The sequence below is a fragment of the Mangifera indica genome, chromosome 16 (genome assembly GCF_011075055.1).
Source record: "Mangifera indica cultivar Alphonso chromosome 16, CATAS_Mindica_2.1, whole genome shotgun sequence".
Taxonomy (NCBI): Eukaryota; Viridiplantae; Streptophyta; class Magnoliopsida; order Sapindales; family Anacardiaceae; genus Mangifera; species Mangifera indica.
In genome coordinates, this window is record NC_058152.1 from 10953915 (window position 1) to 10970259 (window position 16345).

Consider the following 16345-nt stretch of genomic DNA (forward strand, 5'->3'; position numbering starts at 1 on the left):
CTTGAGGGTATTATATTATACCTCTCAACAAACCCATCAGCATGACGTTTGACCTTGTAAACCCACAACAACTAAAGAAATTCTGTTAAGGAGATGACAACATAAGAACCCAAGTGTTATTTCTCATAAAGGTATCATATTCCTCACTTATTGTCTGATGCCAATATGGAAAAGACTGAGTTTGCTTAAATGTGATAGGCTCATAGAGTGTAGGATTAAGTGTTTCAATAATAAAAGGAGTGTATGATTAAGTGTTTCAACAATAAAAGGAGTGTAGGATTAAGTGTTTCAATAATAAAAGCCCAAGGAATCATATGAGGAGAGGAAGTCATGATATAATTGATATTTTGAAACTTAGGCCTAAGCGGTAGTGTTTGAAATCTATTAGACATAAAGGTAAGGGCAACTGAGGGTGAACCAAGGGAACCAGTAAACTATAGTAATGGTTTAGAATTGTTATTAGACTACAACGACTTAGATGGCATAATAAGCAGACTAAAGAAATATGGGTCCATCACATTGGAGATTTAAAGAGTGGTAGAAAGAACTAATAACAAGCGAAATCCTAAGAGAGGCTTTGAAGGGGAAGAATCAATAACTTATCTAGAAAAACAATCTCATGAAACAACACATAGCGGGAGATGTAGACACAACCAATGGGCATATGGAGACATCGACACCCACTATGCGAAGCATCATACCTTAAGACTAAATAACAGTGGTGTGGGCAACCTATTAATCATAAACACAATAGTAGAAAAAGGCTCCATCCAAAAGGCAAGGGGCAGGTTAGCTTGTACTAAAAGGCAATGTCCTTTTTCCATTATGTCATGATGTTTCCTCTCAACAACACCATTTTAGGCAGAAGTGTAAAGACAACATAGTTGATGTGTAATGTTGTATGACTTAAGAAAAGAATGAAACAATTTATTATCAAATTCACTACCACCATTAGAACGAATAAAATAAGTACAACAAAAAATAAGTTTTCTATCATTAACTTAAATTTAATAAACAGTGGCAATGTTAGATTTTCTTAACATAAGGTATAACTATGTATACTGACTAAAATCATCAACAATAGACAAATAATATCTAAAAGACAACAATGACAGAACAATGACAGAACAAGCTTGAGAGGGTGGTCAGCAATGTAACTCTATTTGTAAAAGGAAGTCGATGTTTTTTACTAAGAGAACATACTTGACAAATAGATGAAAAATCCTACAAATGATGAACTAGACTAGATACGAGGCAAGTACAGTTTTGAGCACTACTAAAAATGTATAACCAAGACAATGATACCAAACATGAGACGAGACATAAACAGATGAATAAGCTATAATGACAGGAGGAGTCAATTGATAAAAGACTATTATCACTACAACTAGAGAGAAGAATTTGTCTTATTTATTTGTCCTTAATCAAAAAACTAGACAAGTCAAGAAGACAAACAAAATTAATATTAAAGGTAAACTTATTAATAGACAACAAATTTTTATGTAATGATGGAACACACAAGACATCAGATAAGATAGTCGAAGAATGAAGAGACTTGTATAGACAAACCCCTAATGTGTTATTGACAATGAATGACTATTACCAATAATAACAGAAGACATACCAGTGTGAGGTTGAGGACAAGACAAAAGCATTAGATGCCATATGATATGCAACACCAAAGTCCAAAACCCAATTCAAGGTAGATGGATCACACACAAACATAGTAGTAAAAAGGAGCAGTCACTAAATCTATTGTGTGAGTAAAATTTTCTCGTTGTTAACAAACATGAATGAAGTGCCCATGTTTATTACAAATTCGACAAGCGCCTTGAGGAAGAACACCAACCAGGTTTCGTATGCTAGATGTTATGGAGGATGTTCTTTATAGCTTAGGTCCTAAGTACTAATCTTTCATCACTCCCTTGGGGGTTTCCCCCGACAGGTGTGAATGCGGGGGTGTTTGGGCAAGGGCGAGAATTTTAGTTTTGAAACCTGAAAAAAAAATGAGGCTAGAGGGTAAAAAGGAAAATTTCAAAATTGAAAGATATAGAAGGATATTAACCGTTTTGATACCATAAAATAATTATAAATTGGGTTATAAACTGAATAAATATTATTAATGAAATGTTATACAATTTATTGTATTATAGTGTAGTTTAAAAAGGAATTTTATTCCTACAAAATAGGAAAAAAAATATACATCAAATCAAAATTAAATTAAATCGAATCAATCAAAATCAAATCAAATCAAAATCAGATTAAATGAGAAAATATATGTTATTTAACACAAAACAATGTGACAATATGTACCTACCCAATTTCAAATTGCTGATATTTTGACAAAGCCTTTGCCTATGTTTGTGTTTGAGGAATTAAGATGTAAGCTGAATACTGTTGAATGGCTTACTTTTACAAAACAATGTGAAGAGGAAGATAAATTAGTAAGTGCCCTTAGACGCTAATGTGTGTTGCTAAATGTCGGTGTGTGCGCTCTAAATATTGATGAGTTAACAAAGGAAAATTTTCCTGACGCATGATCTTCACTACCTATATAACTTATTAACCGGTCATTTTAATCTACTCTGTTAACCTTAGCTAATAATCCATTGTCAATCCCTAAACAGATACTAAGATTAGGGATCACGTGGTGGCTTTTCAGCACTTGAACTTCATCCCTTCTTTGTCTTCTTCTTATGGCAAGTTTCTTCTCAGTTCTTCTCTGATCTTCATCTCAACTAAGGGATTTTTCGAGATCAACCAAAAGAACCGAGAGAGAGTTATCCTATTTGTGTCTTCAGCTACAAAAAAAAGTGCAATCAAGTTGTCTCTTATAATTTTCTCATCAGTAAGTGCTGCTCCATAGATCTCATGTTCACTCAAGTAGAGATTCAAAAGATTGAAACTTTCTTCTTCCTCCACGTCCATTCTTTTCATTGATTTGCTATGTATTTCTCGTCGAATCGAAATTTCCTTCATTGCAAACTCATCTACTGTTTTAATACTATTACTATACTTTCTTTCTTTCATAATTCTAAGCCACCTTTGAAGCTTCCACAAGCTTTCCGGCATAATATGCAGAGAAAATATTCCTTCCCAGGCATCATCAATTGCATTTGAAAATGGAATTTCTGGGAATTCAATACAGAGAGTCTTGGGATTGAAACCAGTGGAGATGATGCTACCAAAGTCAAAAGCTGGAAAAGGCTGGTTCTTTAAAATATCAGAAATGGTTTTTGCTGTGAGTTGATAAAACTTCCTGTGGCTTAAAACATCCTGTGATTTCCATTCTTCAAAATCAGAATTGAAAAAACTATGATTTCCAACTATGTCCAATCTCTTTCTCCGTTCGGGCCCTTTGAGATATCTTGAAAAGTTTGATGTCATGATGTGGTGCACATTTTCTGGATCACAAGTGCCTGTCAAACAAAGCTTGTTGAGAGAAGCTGGTTTTGACACAAAATGTGCCCTTTGCTTTTCTCCAGTACATAGTAATTTTGTCATAGAACAAAACCGAGTTGAGAACCACTTCCACCGATATTCCAAAGACTGGCAAGCTTTGTAAAAAGTCAAATTTTTTCAGGTAATGATAGAGAAGGAGAAAGAAAAAAAAAAACCAATAACAAGATTATAGAAAGTGTCATATTTGCATGAGGTTTCGATAGAACAAATTCTCTAATGGGGTCTTATTATTTTTATAGTTGTTAGAAACAATTAAACATGTCAGGGTCCAAATTCTGTGAAATCTGTAAATAGAATTTGCGTACCCGTTTATGTGTTCGATGAAGCGTCTTCGAATTCTATGCGAGGTGTTGACGTTAGTCTGTTTTCACGACGCCATTTGCCCACATACTGATTTCCATTTGGGAGACTCATTTACTGTGCATTATTGGTTTTTGGCAAGAGAGAAGAGTTCTCTGTAACATGGTGTTCTCTCCTCTCATTCTCATCACATTCTTATACTTCTATCTTTGGGAGGCAGTTAAAACTTTTTATATAAAAGTCCAACCGTCAATAACTGCTAATCGGGTCGGGTCGACCCATCATGGGTGGACCCGGATCCAATATCTCCCACTCACACATGATGGAAGACCCGAACCAAATGCTTAGCCACAGAAATCTCATATAGCAGTACGTTTCATACTTGCAAATGTGTCGTACGACCTCGCGAGCAACCTGCACTTGGGAGCTAATTACTATGCATCTGTTAGGAATAGCATAGCCGCTTCAACCCGAATAAAACAAAAATAAAGCGTTAGGCTCGCAGCACCCCAGACTTACTCGATAACACCAGCTCCCTTTAATCCCTTATTTTTCATTGTGTTATTTTTCTATGTATCCATGATCAAGTCCAATATCCATATGAGTGAAATGATCGGTTAGCCAATGGACACACGTAATATATATAAGTCTTCCTCTTCTACTCGAAATTCTCAATTTAAACTTAGTTGCTTTTCTAGTCATGTTCCATAAACCGAATCATACATGGCCATAGGTTCTAAGCTAAGATAGCAACACTAAGAGTAAATATCAAACAACAGTAAAGAGTCAAAGGGTACTAACATGAGTTAATCCTCATAAAGTCTCACACAGTGAAGGAGCAGGGATTCATCCTTCCACTACTTTAACTGGTCGTCTTACTTATGCCCACATGGTATGAATCATGTGCTACAGTGTGTATTTTCTCAAATGTCATTCACAACACTGTACATATCTTAGTTCAGTCGCTACCCCGAGCGCCTAACCTGAGTTTTTAATCATCTTCACACTTGCAGGTATTTATTTATATTAAAAACTCACATCTGGCATTCACAAGTTATTTGGACGTGGGGAATCTAAATCGATCATTTTCAAATATATCTATTCATGACCTCATCTTGATCAATCATCAAGGCGACATTTTTATTTCAATAAATCTTTTCTTGAGAAATTTGTCTTTCATTGGTATGTTCTCTCAGCATCACAATTCTCAAGAATAATGTCTCATCTTTGCTCGCTCTCTCAACGCCAAAGGCGATTGCTCGTGTGAGTGAGCCAATCTCTAACTTGTGTGACATTACAATCTTGTTGAGCTAAAAAACGATGTGTATGCAGTGAAAACCCAAGAATTTCAGGACATAAGTTCAAAACATAAAATGAACTTAAATTCATAGTTTTCGACGTTGTGTCATTAGTACAATATATAAGCTCAAAAACTCATCAATCATTGTCTACGCAATCCAAGAAATTTAACATGTGCAAGATATACTTTTCTTGGAAGAATCTCAGTCAAAGGATCAGTGACTATACAATGCGTAGAATTATATTGTACGTTCATTTCCCTCTTGGAAATTGAGTCTCTTATTACGTTGTGTCTAGTGTCGATACATTTGGTTATCTTATAAAAAATTAAGATCTTTCATTTCAACAGACAACCATTGCTCTAATAATATTGTCATGTTTCCTCAGATTCACAAAAAATCTTCTTAACCAAACAGTTTCTTGCACATTTACTGAATAGGCTATATACTAGGCTTCCATTGCGGATACGGCTACGCATCTCTGTTTCTTATCGCTCCAAGATATGGGTCCTTTTGGAGTAAGAAAAACTTAGCCGTTATCTAATTTGCGTTAGTTTAAAAACACTTCCCCAATTTGCATCTCAATGGCCAATCAAACACAAGTTTGATCCTTAATCACATAATCAATCATCCACAGAGCCTTAAAAATATCAAAAATTCTACAAACAGCCTTTCAGTGCTCTTTTCAACATTTACTTATATCGACTAACCAGCCCAATAACAAAATAAATATCTGGGTATGTACGCATCATAGCATACATAATACATCTGATGGCATCTGAATAGGTAACCTTTGACATTTCTCTGCTTCTATCTTAAGTTTTGGGACATATCTCTTTTGGCTCAATAATTCGTCATTTGTCACAGGGATATCAACGGATTCACAATATACCATATTGGATTGTTCTAGAACCTTTTGAATATTACGCTCTTATGACAGAGTCAAAAGTTTCTTTGAACAATTCCTCTAAATGTAAATTCGCAATATATGTTCTGTTTACCCACATCCTGCAAGTCACAGATATGGACAACCATCCTTTGATGATTATCACTTACTTCAAATCATTTCTAGTTATTTATACATCATCACACACATTGATAGAATTACAAATTTGTCATCAGACTTTCTCACATAGACATGACGGTCTTGATTAATCATTTTAAAGTTCAAGTACCAGTATCTAGATGACAGTTTTAGGTCATTCAATGTCTTTGAAGCTTGCACACTCTCCTCTCATTCTCATCACATTCTCATACTTCTATCTTTGGGAGGCAGTTAAGACTTTTTATATAAAAGTCCAACCGCCAATAACTGCTAATCGGGTCGGGTCGGGTCGGGTCGACCCGTCATGGGTGGACCCAGATCCAATAGTTAGTATTCAATTGTTAGTAGAAATGATCACAAGCATTAATTTTATTGTTATGTGCATCAAGTTTTGAGTATTTAATTAAATACTCAAATAATGTGTCATTATATGATTAAGTATTATTTTTTTTAATATTATATAATCACATGATAATATATTATGAGGTTAATGTTTGTGATCGTTATGTCTATTCCATTTAAGGTTTTTTTTTTAAATCAAAATGAGTTAATGCTTGTGAGTGATCAATGTTACAATACAATAAAGTTTGGTGTATATGGTCAGTGTAATTAAGAGCCAGGTCAAGATTGTTAAGAATAAACATGAAGCATTTTTCATATAAGTAAACAAGAAGAAAACATGAAGCATTTTTTGTGTTTGTTTGCTGTAATAATCCAATGTAGAGATTATATATGGTTGACGAAGATTGCTACTTTGTCAAATCTTCTTCACTATATTAGCAAATGTAATAGCTCTTGTAATTTTTTATTTTGTTTTAGCTCATATACCGAAATCGTTGATTCTAAATGAATTTTGTATATTTTACGTGGCTTTAGACCTAAGTTTGATGCAATAGTTGTGAATATGACCTCATTAGTGCCTCCTCTAGAAAAAGCACAATTTGAATTTAAAAAATAATAAAATTATATGTATAATTTTATATATAATTTTATACAAAAATAATGATTAAGTATCGATTTATTTTTAATTTTTAATTTTTAATTATTTAATATAATGATACGTTATTATTTATATATAAAATTATATATAATAACGCTTTTGAAAAATACAGCATGTTGAGAATTCTACATTGGTTTGGAAACAAGTTAGGAGTAGACAAGGCGAAACTAAGCCCTTTCAAGATAGGCCCTGACCGACCTTTATTTGTTTTATTGGATCTACCTTTAATTCCGATTCTTTTTAAAGTTTAAATAGACCCAAAACCTTAATTTCCAAATCCCTAACATGTCAGCCTAAATTGGATTCACCACTCCCCTTTGATTTTTCTTCACTCATTCTCCCTCGTTACTCATTCTCAACAAAATTTGATAAGTTGCTCTATTACTTCCAGTTTTCCGAGTAAAATTTCTTTTTCTGTGATAATTACTTCCAGTTTTCCAGTTTTTAGGTTTGAGCTGATGAATCCCTGGAGAGGAAGAAAACATCAAAGTTATTAAAAAATTAAGCGTGTACAAATAGCTAGGTAAATATATACAAAAATATTTAATAATATCACTTTATACTTGGTCAAAAGGGTAGGTAGCTTAACTAAGATTTGATCCAAATCAGGTTTATTCAAACTCAAAAGCAAGTTTGGTTTAAGCAAACTCAAGTTCGGGTTCAAGCTTAACAGTTAAATATTGCAAGTTCAAATTTACATGGTGTTCGGTTTACTAAGTTTGTGAGTCTGGAAAATTTAATACGAATCAACAAAAACAGTGTCATTTTGATCAATACACATCAAAATAATATCATTTTAACCAATATACATCAAAATAATGTTATTTTAGTTATTTTTTACTTGATTACAGTATCGAACCAAATTCAAATATCAGTTTAATTTGAATCTAACCCTAAAAACAACTTTGATTTATGGCACGATTCTATAGTGAGGAACTGGACATAAAATCATTATAGTTCACGGGTGGAACATATTCTATTTGGATTGAATCAAACTAAAAAGTGCTACAATTACTAGTATACATAAAACTCTAAAATAAAATTGAAGCATTATCATTATTATTTGAACTTTAATTAACTATGATAGCATGTTAAATTTAAATTGTTATCACTGTTATTATGTAACTAAGACTTTGCTTTAACTTAGTGAATTCGGTATGTGATGTTTTTTTGACAACAAATATAAACTCTAAAGTTTATATTTTTTTTCATTTCTATTTATTTGAGTTTATACAATGGTTTATATAAGTTTGTATTTACCATATGAATTTGCTAGCGTTATGCATTGCAATTAGAATATCATTATTTTTTTATGTAGATTTAATATTTAATCGATTGTTAAAGAAGAAATATATGTTAATTAGTGAACAATTATAGAGCCATAGAGGCTCCCCCTTAGCAAGAATCTTGGTTCCATCCCAGTTGGTAAACAATGATGGAGGCATGGAGGCCCACCCTTTAACAAAAATCCTCATTCCGCTTGTGAGTGTAGATATATGAGGGAAAGTTTTACCTTTTTAACTAACTTTTAGGATGAGAGAGACCGAATAGAATTTTTAGAGGCTTTACAATTGGTATCATGACTAAGATTTAAACAATTTCGTCCAAAAAATCCACAAAGAGATACAAGTCTATTTTGAAGCCCCAATTTAATAAAGTTTATCTTTGGAGGCTCAAATATATAAGAGGTTTCATTCTTTTACCCTGATTGATCTGATTGAAAGAGAGGTTATTAAGTTTGACAATGAGAGATATTAAATTGATAGACTAATGTGTGAAGGAGAGGACTGTTAAAAATTCCACATTGGTTAGAAAATAAGTTAGGCGGAGGTATATAAATGTGTAGGAGAAAATCTTACCCTTTAAACTAGCTTTTGGAGTTGGAGAGGTTCAATAAAACTTGTAGAGACCCTACACATTAACTAGGCAAACATGTTGTGTCTTATGGATATGCAGAATAATAACTCCTCAACTTTCTATGTTAGATGCACATTGTAATATAGTGCTTGCATACATGGCTCACTTAGAAGCGTGTTACAAACTTATATAAACCATTATATAAACTCAAACTTGTATTAATTGAAGCAACTGGGATGGAATATTTTTGCTAAAGGATGGGCCTCCATGCCTCCATCATTGTTTACCAACTAGGATGGAACTAAGATTCTCGCTAAGGGGGAGCCTCTACGGCTCTATAATTGTTCACCAATTAACATATATTTCTTCTTTAACAATCGATTAAATATTAAATCTACATAAAAAAATAATGATTTTCTAATTGCAATGCATAACGCTAGCAAATTCATATGGTAAATACAAACTTATATAAACCATTATATAAACTCAAATAAATAGAAATGAAAAAAAATATAAACTTTATGTACATCAAACTTGACAATTTGTTGTCAACAAAACATCATATACCGAATTCACTAAGTTAAAGCAAAGTCTTAGTCACATAATAACAATGATGACAATTTAAATTTAACATGCTATCATAGTTAATTAAAGTTCAAATAATAATAATAATGCTTCAATTTTATTTTAGAGTTTTATGTGTACTAGTAATTGTAGCACCTTTTAGTTTAATTCAATCCAAATAGAATATGTTCCACCCGTGAACTATAATGATTTTATGCCCATTTCCTCACTATAGAATCGTGCCATGAATCAAAGTTGCTTTTAGAGTTAGATTCAAATTAAACTAATTTTTGAATTTGGTTCGGTATTGTAGTCGACTAAAAAATAACTAAAATAATATTATTTTGATGCATATTAGTCAAAATGATGTTGTTTTGATGTGTATTAATCAAAATGATATCGTTTTAGTTTATTCGTATCAAATTTTTCAGACTCACAAACTTAGTAAACAGAACACCATGCAAATTTGAATTTGCAATATTTAACTGTCAAGCTTAAACCCAAACTTGAGTTTGCTTAAACCAAACTTGTTTTTGAGTTTTGAATCAAATTTTAGTCAAGCTATCTACCCATTTCGACCAAGTATAAAGTCATATTATTTAATATTTTTGTATATATTTACCTAGCTATTTGTACACACTTAATTTTTTTAATAACTTTGATGTTTTCTTCTTCTCCAGGGAATCATCAGCTCAAACCTAAAAACTGGAAAACTGGAAGTAATTATCATAGGAAAAGAAATTTTACCCGGAAAACTGGAAGTAATAGAGCAACTTTTCAAATTTTTGAGAGAATGAGTAACGAGGGAGAATGAGTGAAGAAAAATCCAAGGGGAGTGGTGAATCCAATTTAGGCTGACATGTTAGGGATTTGGAAATTAAGGTTGGTAAACAATGATGGAGGCATATGTCTTTGGTTCCATCCTAATTGCTTTAACATATAATCTCGTGAAAGATAAGACATCCAAAGACATTCTTCAACAAAGCTAACTTAAGGAAGGGTTCTGTTCATCTAGTTTATCCACAAAGAGTTGTTTATTCTGATCTACTGTCATGCAAGTATAATGTTGAGAGTAATAAAATTTTTGAGTCTCAAATGCTAAACAAAACTAATAAAGAATCAGGAATGTATAGTAGAGATTGTGTGAATAAATCAGTGGACATATGGCTGGAAAGATTAGGTCATTTGTGTCTTTCTATACTAGACCATGGTTTGACAAGCATTAATGTCGAAAGATTAGTACAAATTGGAAAATATCTATATAGGGATTTTTACAAGAATGACCTAATCTCTTACGTCAAATTAAAAAAAAATCTAAACTATTTGATTGAAAATTTTCAATTATTTGTCTGAAAAACAATATTTTGCATCTTATAAAAATCTATAACTTCCTTCATTTGTGAAGGTTTAGACATATGAAAATGACTAGATAAAATAGTTAAACATAGAGTAGATGTAGAGAGTTGATACAGTTCATCTTTATAGATTCTAAGAAAAGAATTGTATTGATTTTTTTTGTCCTAATAAGAGAATAACCAAGAAAGAAGTTAACCAAATAAATGTCAATGATTCAATTAAACTGGAGTTTGTATATTCATTCAACTCAAATAAGTTAAGTTTAAATTAAAGAATTTTTCTCTCTTTGACCTTGAGATCAACGTTTTATTAGTATTATTATATCAAAGTTATCATATTAATATTTCTTTTTTCTTTTTTAATGACTTTTTTAATTCTTTTTAGGTATTACTATTTATTAATCAAACTTAATTTCAAACTAACAGTTTTATTTTTGAGTTAATTGGGTTCGAATCTATTCATATTCGTAATCATTATATATATTATTTTTCTAAATTCTTTTTCAGCGAAAAGTTTTAACATATCTGTTAATCTTATTTTCAATTAGGTTATAATTTTATTGAGGAAAATATATGTGTGTGTATATATATAAATCACATACATTGCATTGCAATATATAGACAATAATTTTATTTAGAAAAATTAATGTTATATATACTTATTTTTTTATTATTTAATTAAATATTTAAATAATTTATTATAATTAAATATTATTTTATTTTTAATTTAAATTTTGTTCCCGTAGTATTGATTCAACAGAAAGAGATAGTGTAAGTGGAAATAACACAAATCTAAGAGCATAAAAAAAATACCTAGTTTAAAAATCTGAAACTTTAATAATGATTGATGATATAATACACTTCTGTCAGAATCGATAATATATTTTATTTGATTTACTTTCTTATTTTCTATAAAAATTTCTTTTAGATAAAGAGAGTATTAGAGAAAAAATATTTTGTGATTTTGAGCATAAAAATTAATATCTCAATAAAAATTATATTCATTTATATTAAAAAATAATAATTAATTTTAATAACTGTCAAAAATAAAAAAGATAATATATATATATATATATATGAGAGTTGATTTTATCCTTTAATAAATTAAGACGCCCAATTATGATGGATCATCCACTAGATAGGTTCCCATCAATGAACAATGATAGATACCTGTCCGATTAATAAACGCCATCAATGTCTATGTCATGTCATATATCATATTAACAGGGCTAAAAAATGCCGAGCGCGGTGGACAAAATTTTCTGCAATCACATATTTTGATGGACCGTTTATCTGTCCGATTAATAAATGCACTGACACAAAGTCCACACAACTTTCAATACAGCTTTAGCTGTTTACTCTTTTGGAAATGGCTGATGCCCGTGCACAAATCTAATTCCATATATATAAAAAAATGTATTATTATAGTATTAATTTGGTTTTAAATATAAAATCATATAATTACAAAATAATATATGGTTTAGATTTTTAATTAAACAGTTAAATTATATATATATAATTTTATTATCCTCAATTTTACAACAATAATTCGTAGAAATCATGATACTTTGATAGATTATCCTCAATTTTCATTGAAGACAAAAGAGAAAATTATAAATATTGTAAATTATCCAAAAGAATTTTTTACTTTTAGTCTCAAAATAAGTTTGTCATTGTACAGAGCAATATAAAAATCTAAGTCATTGTCAATCTTGACATAGACAGCTAGTAAGCTGTCGTGGCAACGTGTCAGCGTTCACGTGGCCATGCCATGTAACTGTTTCATACCAAATTATTGGACAAGTTTATACAATCAAATAACAGAATCCATTTTTGGAATGAACTGCGCAGCCCTAGATTGAGTACATTACAATCAAATAGCAGAATCCATTTTTGGAATGAACTGCGCAGCCCTAGATTGAGTAAATTACAATTTAACCAAAAATTTCAATATTTTAGTTAAAAAAGAAATATGTTATTTGTATTTTTTTAATATATAAATATGTATATATGTAATATATTATTATATAATTAATTATTATTTTATTTTTAATTCAAAATTATTTATTCTCATATATATATATATATATATATATATATATATATATATATCTATTTATATACATAAAATAAATATATATAATTTTATTAAATAGAAAATTTTTGGATCCCACGATGTATAAATATCAATTTGCATCCTATTTATTAACCCCCTTTTTTATGAATAGTGATTAGGTGTAATGAACCATTTTATGAATAGTAATTAAAATTCTAAAATTTTACCCTAAACCTCAAACTTCATAGTGGCGGAATATATTCATCATTTTATGGGAAAATAAACCATTTCTACATACAAACCACACCTAATATAACTAATAATTTTCATCAATTAACAACTATCTTTTTTGTTAATTTATTTTCTATTTAATCTAAATTTTAGATGAAATTTTGGAGGAGAAGGTGTTTGAAATGTTGGGTTCTTAAGATTAGAGGTATGGGTAAAACATGTATTAATTTGAGGTCTTGGTTATGTATAATCCGTAGAGTGTTGACTAATATCAATTAATGTTAATAAAATTGTGTTATTTTAATTAATTTTTCATAAATAAATTACTATATTATTCATACCAAAAATTTTAAAGAAAAAAGTCGCTATTATAGTCACAAGCATTTGTCAAACATCACTAATTAATGACATAAATAATATTATTGATAAAATAAATAATATTATTAAAAAGAGATTTAAATCAAACTCAATCCGAATTATTAAGTTGAAATTCAAACTCAAATTTAGTTTAAATCAAGCAAATTTATTAGATGAAATAAATGATTAGTATTGCTTTATTTATTTCAATCTCAAGCGTAAATTTGTAGACACAGCACAAACTCAGACTAAACACACAGCTCTCAATATGGCAATAATTGGCCTTTTTGAGATCTTCGTTGCCGTCATTAGCTTCGTCATTCTTAGCTGCTTCACCAACAACAATGGACTGCCCAGGAACCATCCATTGGTGGGAATGTTGCCAGAACTTTTGATTAACCTTCAAAGGATTCATGATTGGGCTACAAAAATTCTAGAGAGAAACAACTGTACTTTTCTGTTCAAAGGTCCATGGTTTTCAAACATGGACATTTTAGTTACGGTTGATCCAGCCAACATACACTACATAATGAGTTCAAACTTCTCCAACTTCCCAAAAGGACCTGATTTCAAAGAAATATTTGATGTTCTAGGAGATGGGATTTTTAATGCAGACTCAGATTTGTGGAGAAGCCAAAGAAAAGCTGCTCAAATGTTGATGAATCATCGGAGGTTTCACAAGTTTTTGTTGAAGACCAGCTTGGAAAAACTGGAGAAAGGGCTGATCCCAATCCTGGAACATGTGGCCAAGCAAGAGAAAACTGTGGATTTACAGGATTTGTTCCAGAGATTTACATTCGATTTTACTTTCATATTGGTTGCAGGATATGATCCAGAGTCTTTGTCTATTGAATTTCCTGAAGTCCCATTCGCAAGGGCCCTGGAAGATGCTGAGGAATCGATATTATACAGGCATGCTTTCCCCGAAAGAATCTGGAAGCTACAAAGATGGCTAGGCATTGGAGAAGAAAAGAAGTTGAAGAAGGCCAAGGAGACATTAGATCGAATCGTCTTCGAATATATAAAGAAGAAAAGAGAGGATTTGAGCTATGGAATTCAAGCGAAAGAAGAAGACGGTGTGGATTTGTTGACATCATACATGAATGAAGAGTACCAAACTGTAGCATTGAAACTTGATGACAAGTTCTTGAGAGATACAATTTTAAGCTTCATGATTGCTGGGCGAGACACAACAAGTTCAGCTCTCACTTGGTTCTTCTGGCTTCTTTCAAAGAACCCACAAGTGGAAACCAAGATTAGAGAAGAGCTTAAACTAATAACTCCAATGGACAAAACCAGTGCAAAATGGTGGAAATTCGACATCAAAAAGTTAAACAAGCTTGCTTATCTACATGGAGCATTGTGTGAAACATTAAGGCTTTACCCATCAGTTCCTTTTCAACACAAGGTCCCGATAGAGCCAGCCATCCTTCCAAGTGGGCACCGAGTTACTCCGAAGAATAAGATCTTGTTTTTCTTGTATGCGATGGGAAGAATGAAGTCGATTTGGGGAGAGGACTGCCTGGAATTCAAGCCTGAGAGATGGATTTCGGAGAAAGGAGGGACTAAACATGAGCCTTCGTACAAGTTTTTAGCTTTTAACGCAGGACCAAGAACTTGCCTAGGCAAAGAAGTGGCTTTCACTCAAATGAAGGCTGTGGCAGCCACCATAATTCATAACTACAATGTTCAAGTAGTGGAAGGACAACAACATTGTCCCAATGTATCAATCATTCTTCACATGAAGTCGGGCTTAAAGGTAAGATTACTCAAAAGATGGCCTGATCAGTAGAAGTGGCTGTTAGATTGCATGTAGTTTAATATGCTTGGTTCGTAATGAGTCAAGTTTCAAATTTAATAAAAACTGCAATGCCTAAGTTCTATCTTAGTTACAAACACTCCTCGGGATCTCAATCTGCAGTTTCTCGGTGGCTTTGCAGCCAGTAGAACCACCGAAAATCAAATAAAATGGTCGGATTTGTATATCCAGATTTATGCAAAAATCACAAAGATCCATACGACAATCTATACATCAGCCCGAGATCTAACTCTATAACCCAATGGTTGCTTGAACAGAACATGAATACATGAATTCTAACTTACACATCCCTGCAACTCGAGAACTCAAGAGTTTATGCCAGCGGATACATCTTCTCGAGGCATAAATTTTCGGATACAACATGTCCATTTCAGCCTTTAATTTTTTACTAAAATGGGTACATGCCTATTTCTGTTACATACACCATTCTGCGCAGTCGAATCAGCTTTAAATTTATAATTGGTAAATACATAAGATGAAAATATATATATATATATATATATATATATATATATATATATATATATATATATATATATATATATATTTCCATCTTTTGGCATTCTTCTGGCCTTTCCATTTTTGTTTTGATACTTTGAAACGTTTGCATTTTTTGTTTCTACTCATTTACATAATAACATATCATCTGTATATTCAAATTATATATCAATAATGTGTACACATAACATTGTTCAATAATAATTATACTATCCCTAAAGTATAAATCAATATAAAAAAAATTAATGTCTCAATTTACAATTTTTACCCAAAATATTATATATACCCAATTTTAAATATTTAATTATATATTTAGAAAATACGTAATTATTTGATTAAATATTATTTTATTCATATTATGACCCATTAACATATATAATTTTATTAAAACAGATACAAATATCTTAAATTTTATTAATTAGAAGTGATAATTCTGTTATTTAAATAATTAATTTATATGTAAATATTAAATCAAAAAAGGAATATTAAGAGGGTATTTATTT

The 16345-nt window shown here is 31.2% G+C and overlaps 2 protein-coding genes across 2 annotated transcripts; one reads left to right on the plus strand and one right to left on the minus strand.

The window, feature by feature from the left end:
- Nucleotides 1–2694: 2694 nt before the first annotated feature.
- On the minus strand, nucleotides 2695–3504 carry LOC123198945 (alkane hydroxylase MAH1-like). The gene has a single exon (XM_044613751.1). The coding sequence runs from the start codon at nucleotides 3502–3504 to the stop codon at nucleotides 2695–2697; it is 810 nt and encodes a 269-aa protein (XP_044469686.1).
- Nucleotides 3505–13725: 10221 nt separating this feature from the next.
- LOC123198704 (alkane hydroxylase MAH1-like) lies at nucleotides 13726–15413 on the plus strand. The gene has a single exon (XM_044613457.1). It carries the CDS (start codon nucleotides 13794–13796, stop codon nucleotides 15315–15317), a length of 1524 nt encoding a protein of 507 aa, XP_044469392.1. The 5' UTR covers nucleotides 13726–13793; the 3' UTR covers nucleotides 15318–15413.
- Nucleotides 15414–16345: the final 932 nt, after the last annotated feature.

What these genes read in the sequence shown, in the direction of transcription:
- LOC123198704 (XM_044613457.1), top strand. Translation starts at nt 13,794, where the DNA reads ATGGCAATAATTGGCCTTTTTGAGATCTTCGTTGCCGTCATTAGCTTC.
- LOC123198945 (XM_044613751.1), bottom strand. Translation starts at nt 3,504, where the DNA reads ATGACAAAATTACTATGTACTGGAGAAAAGCAAAGGGCACATTTTGTG.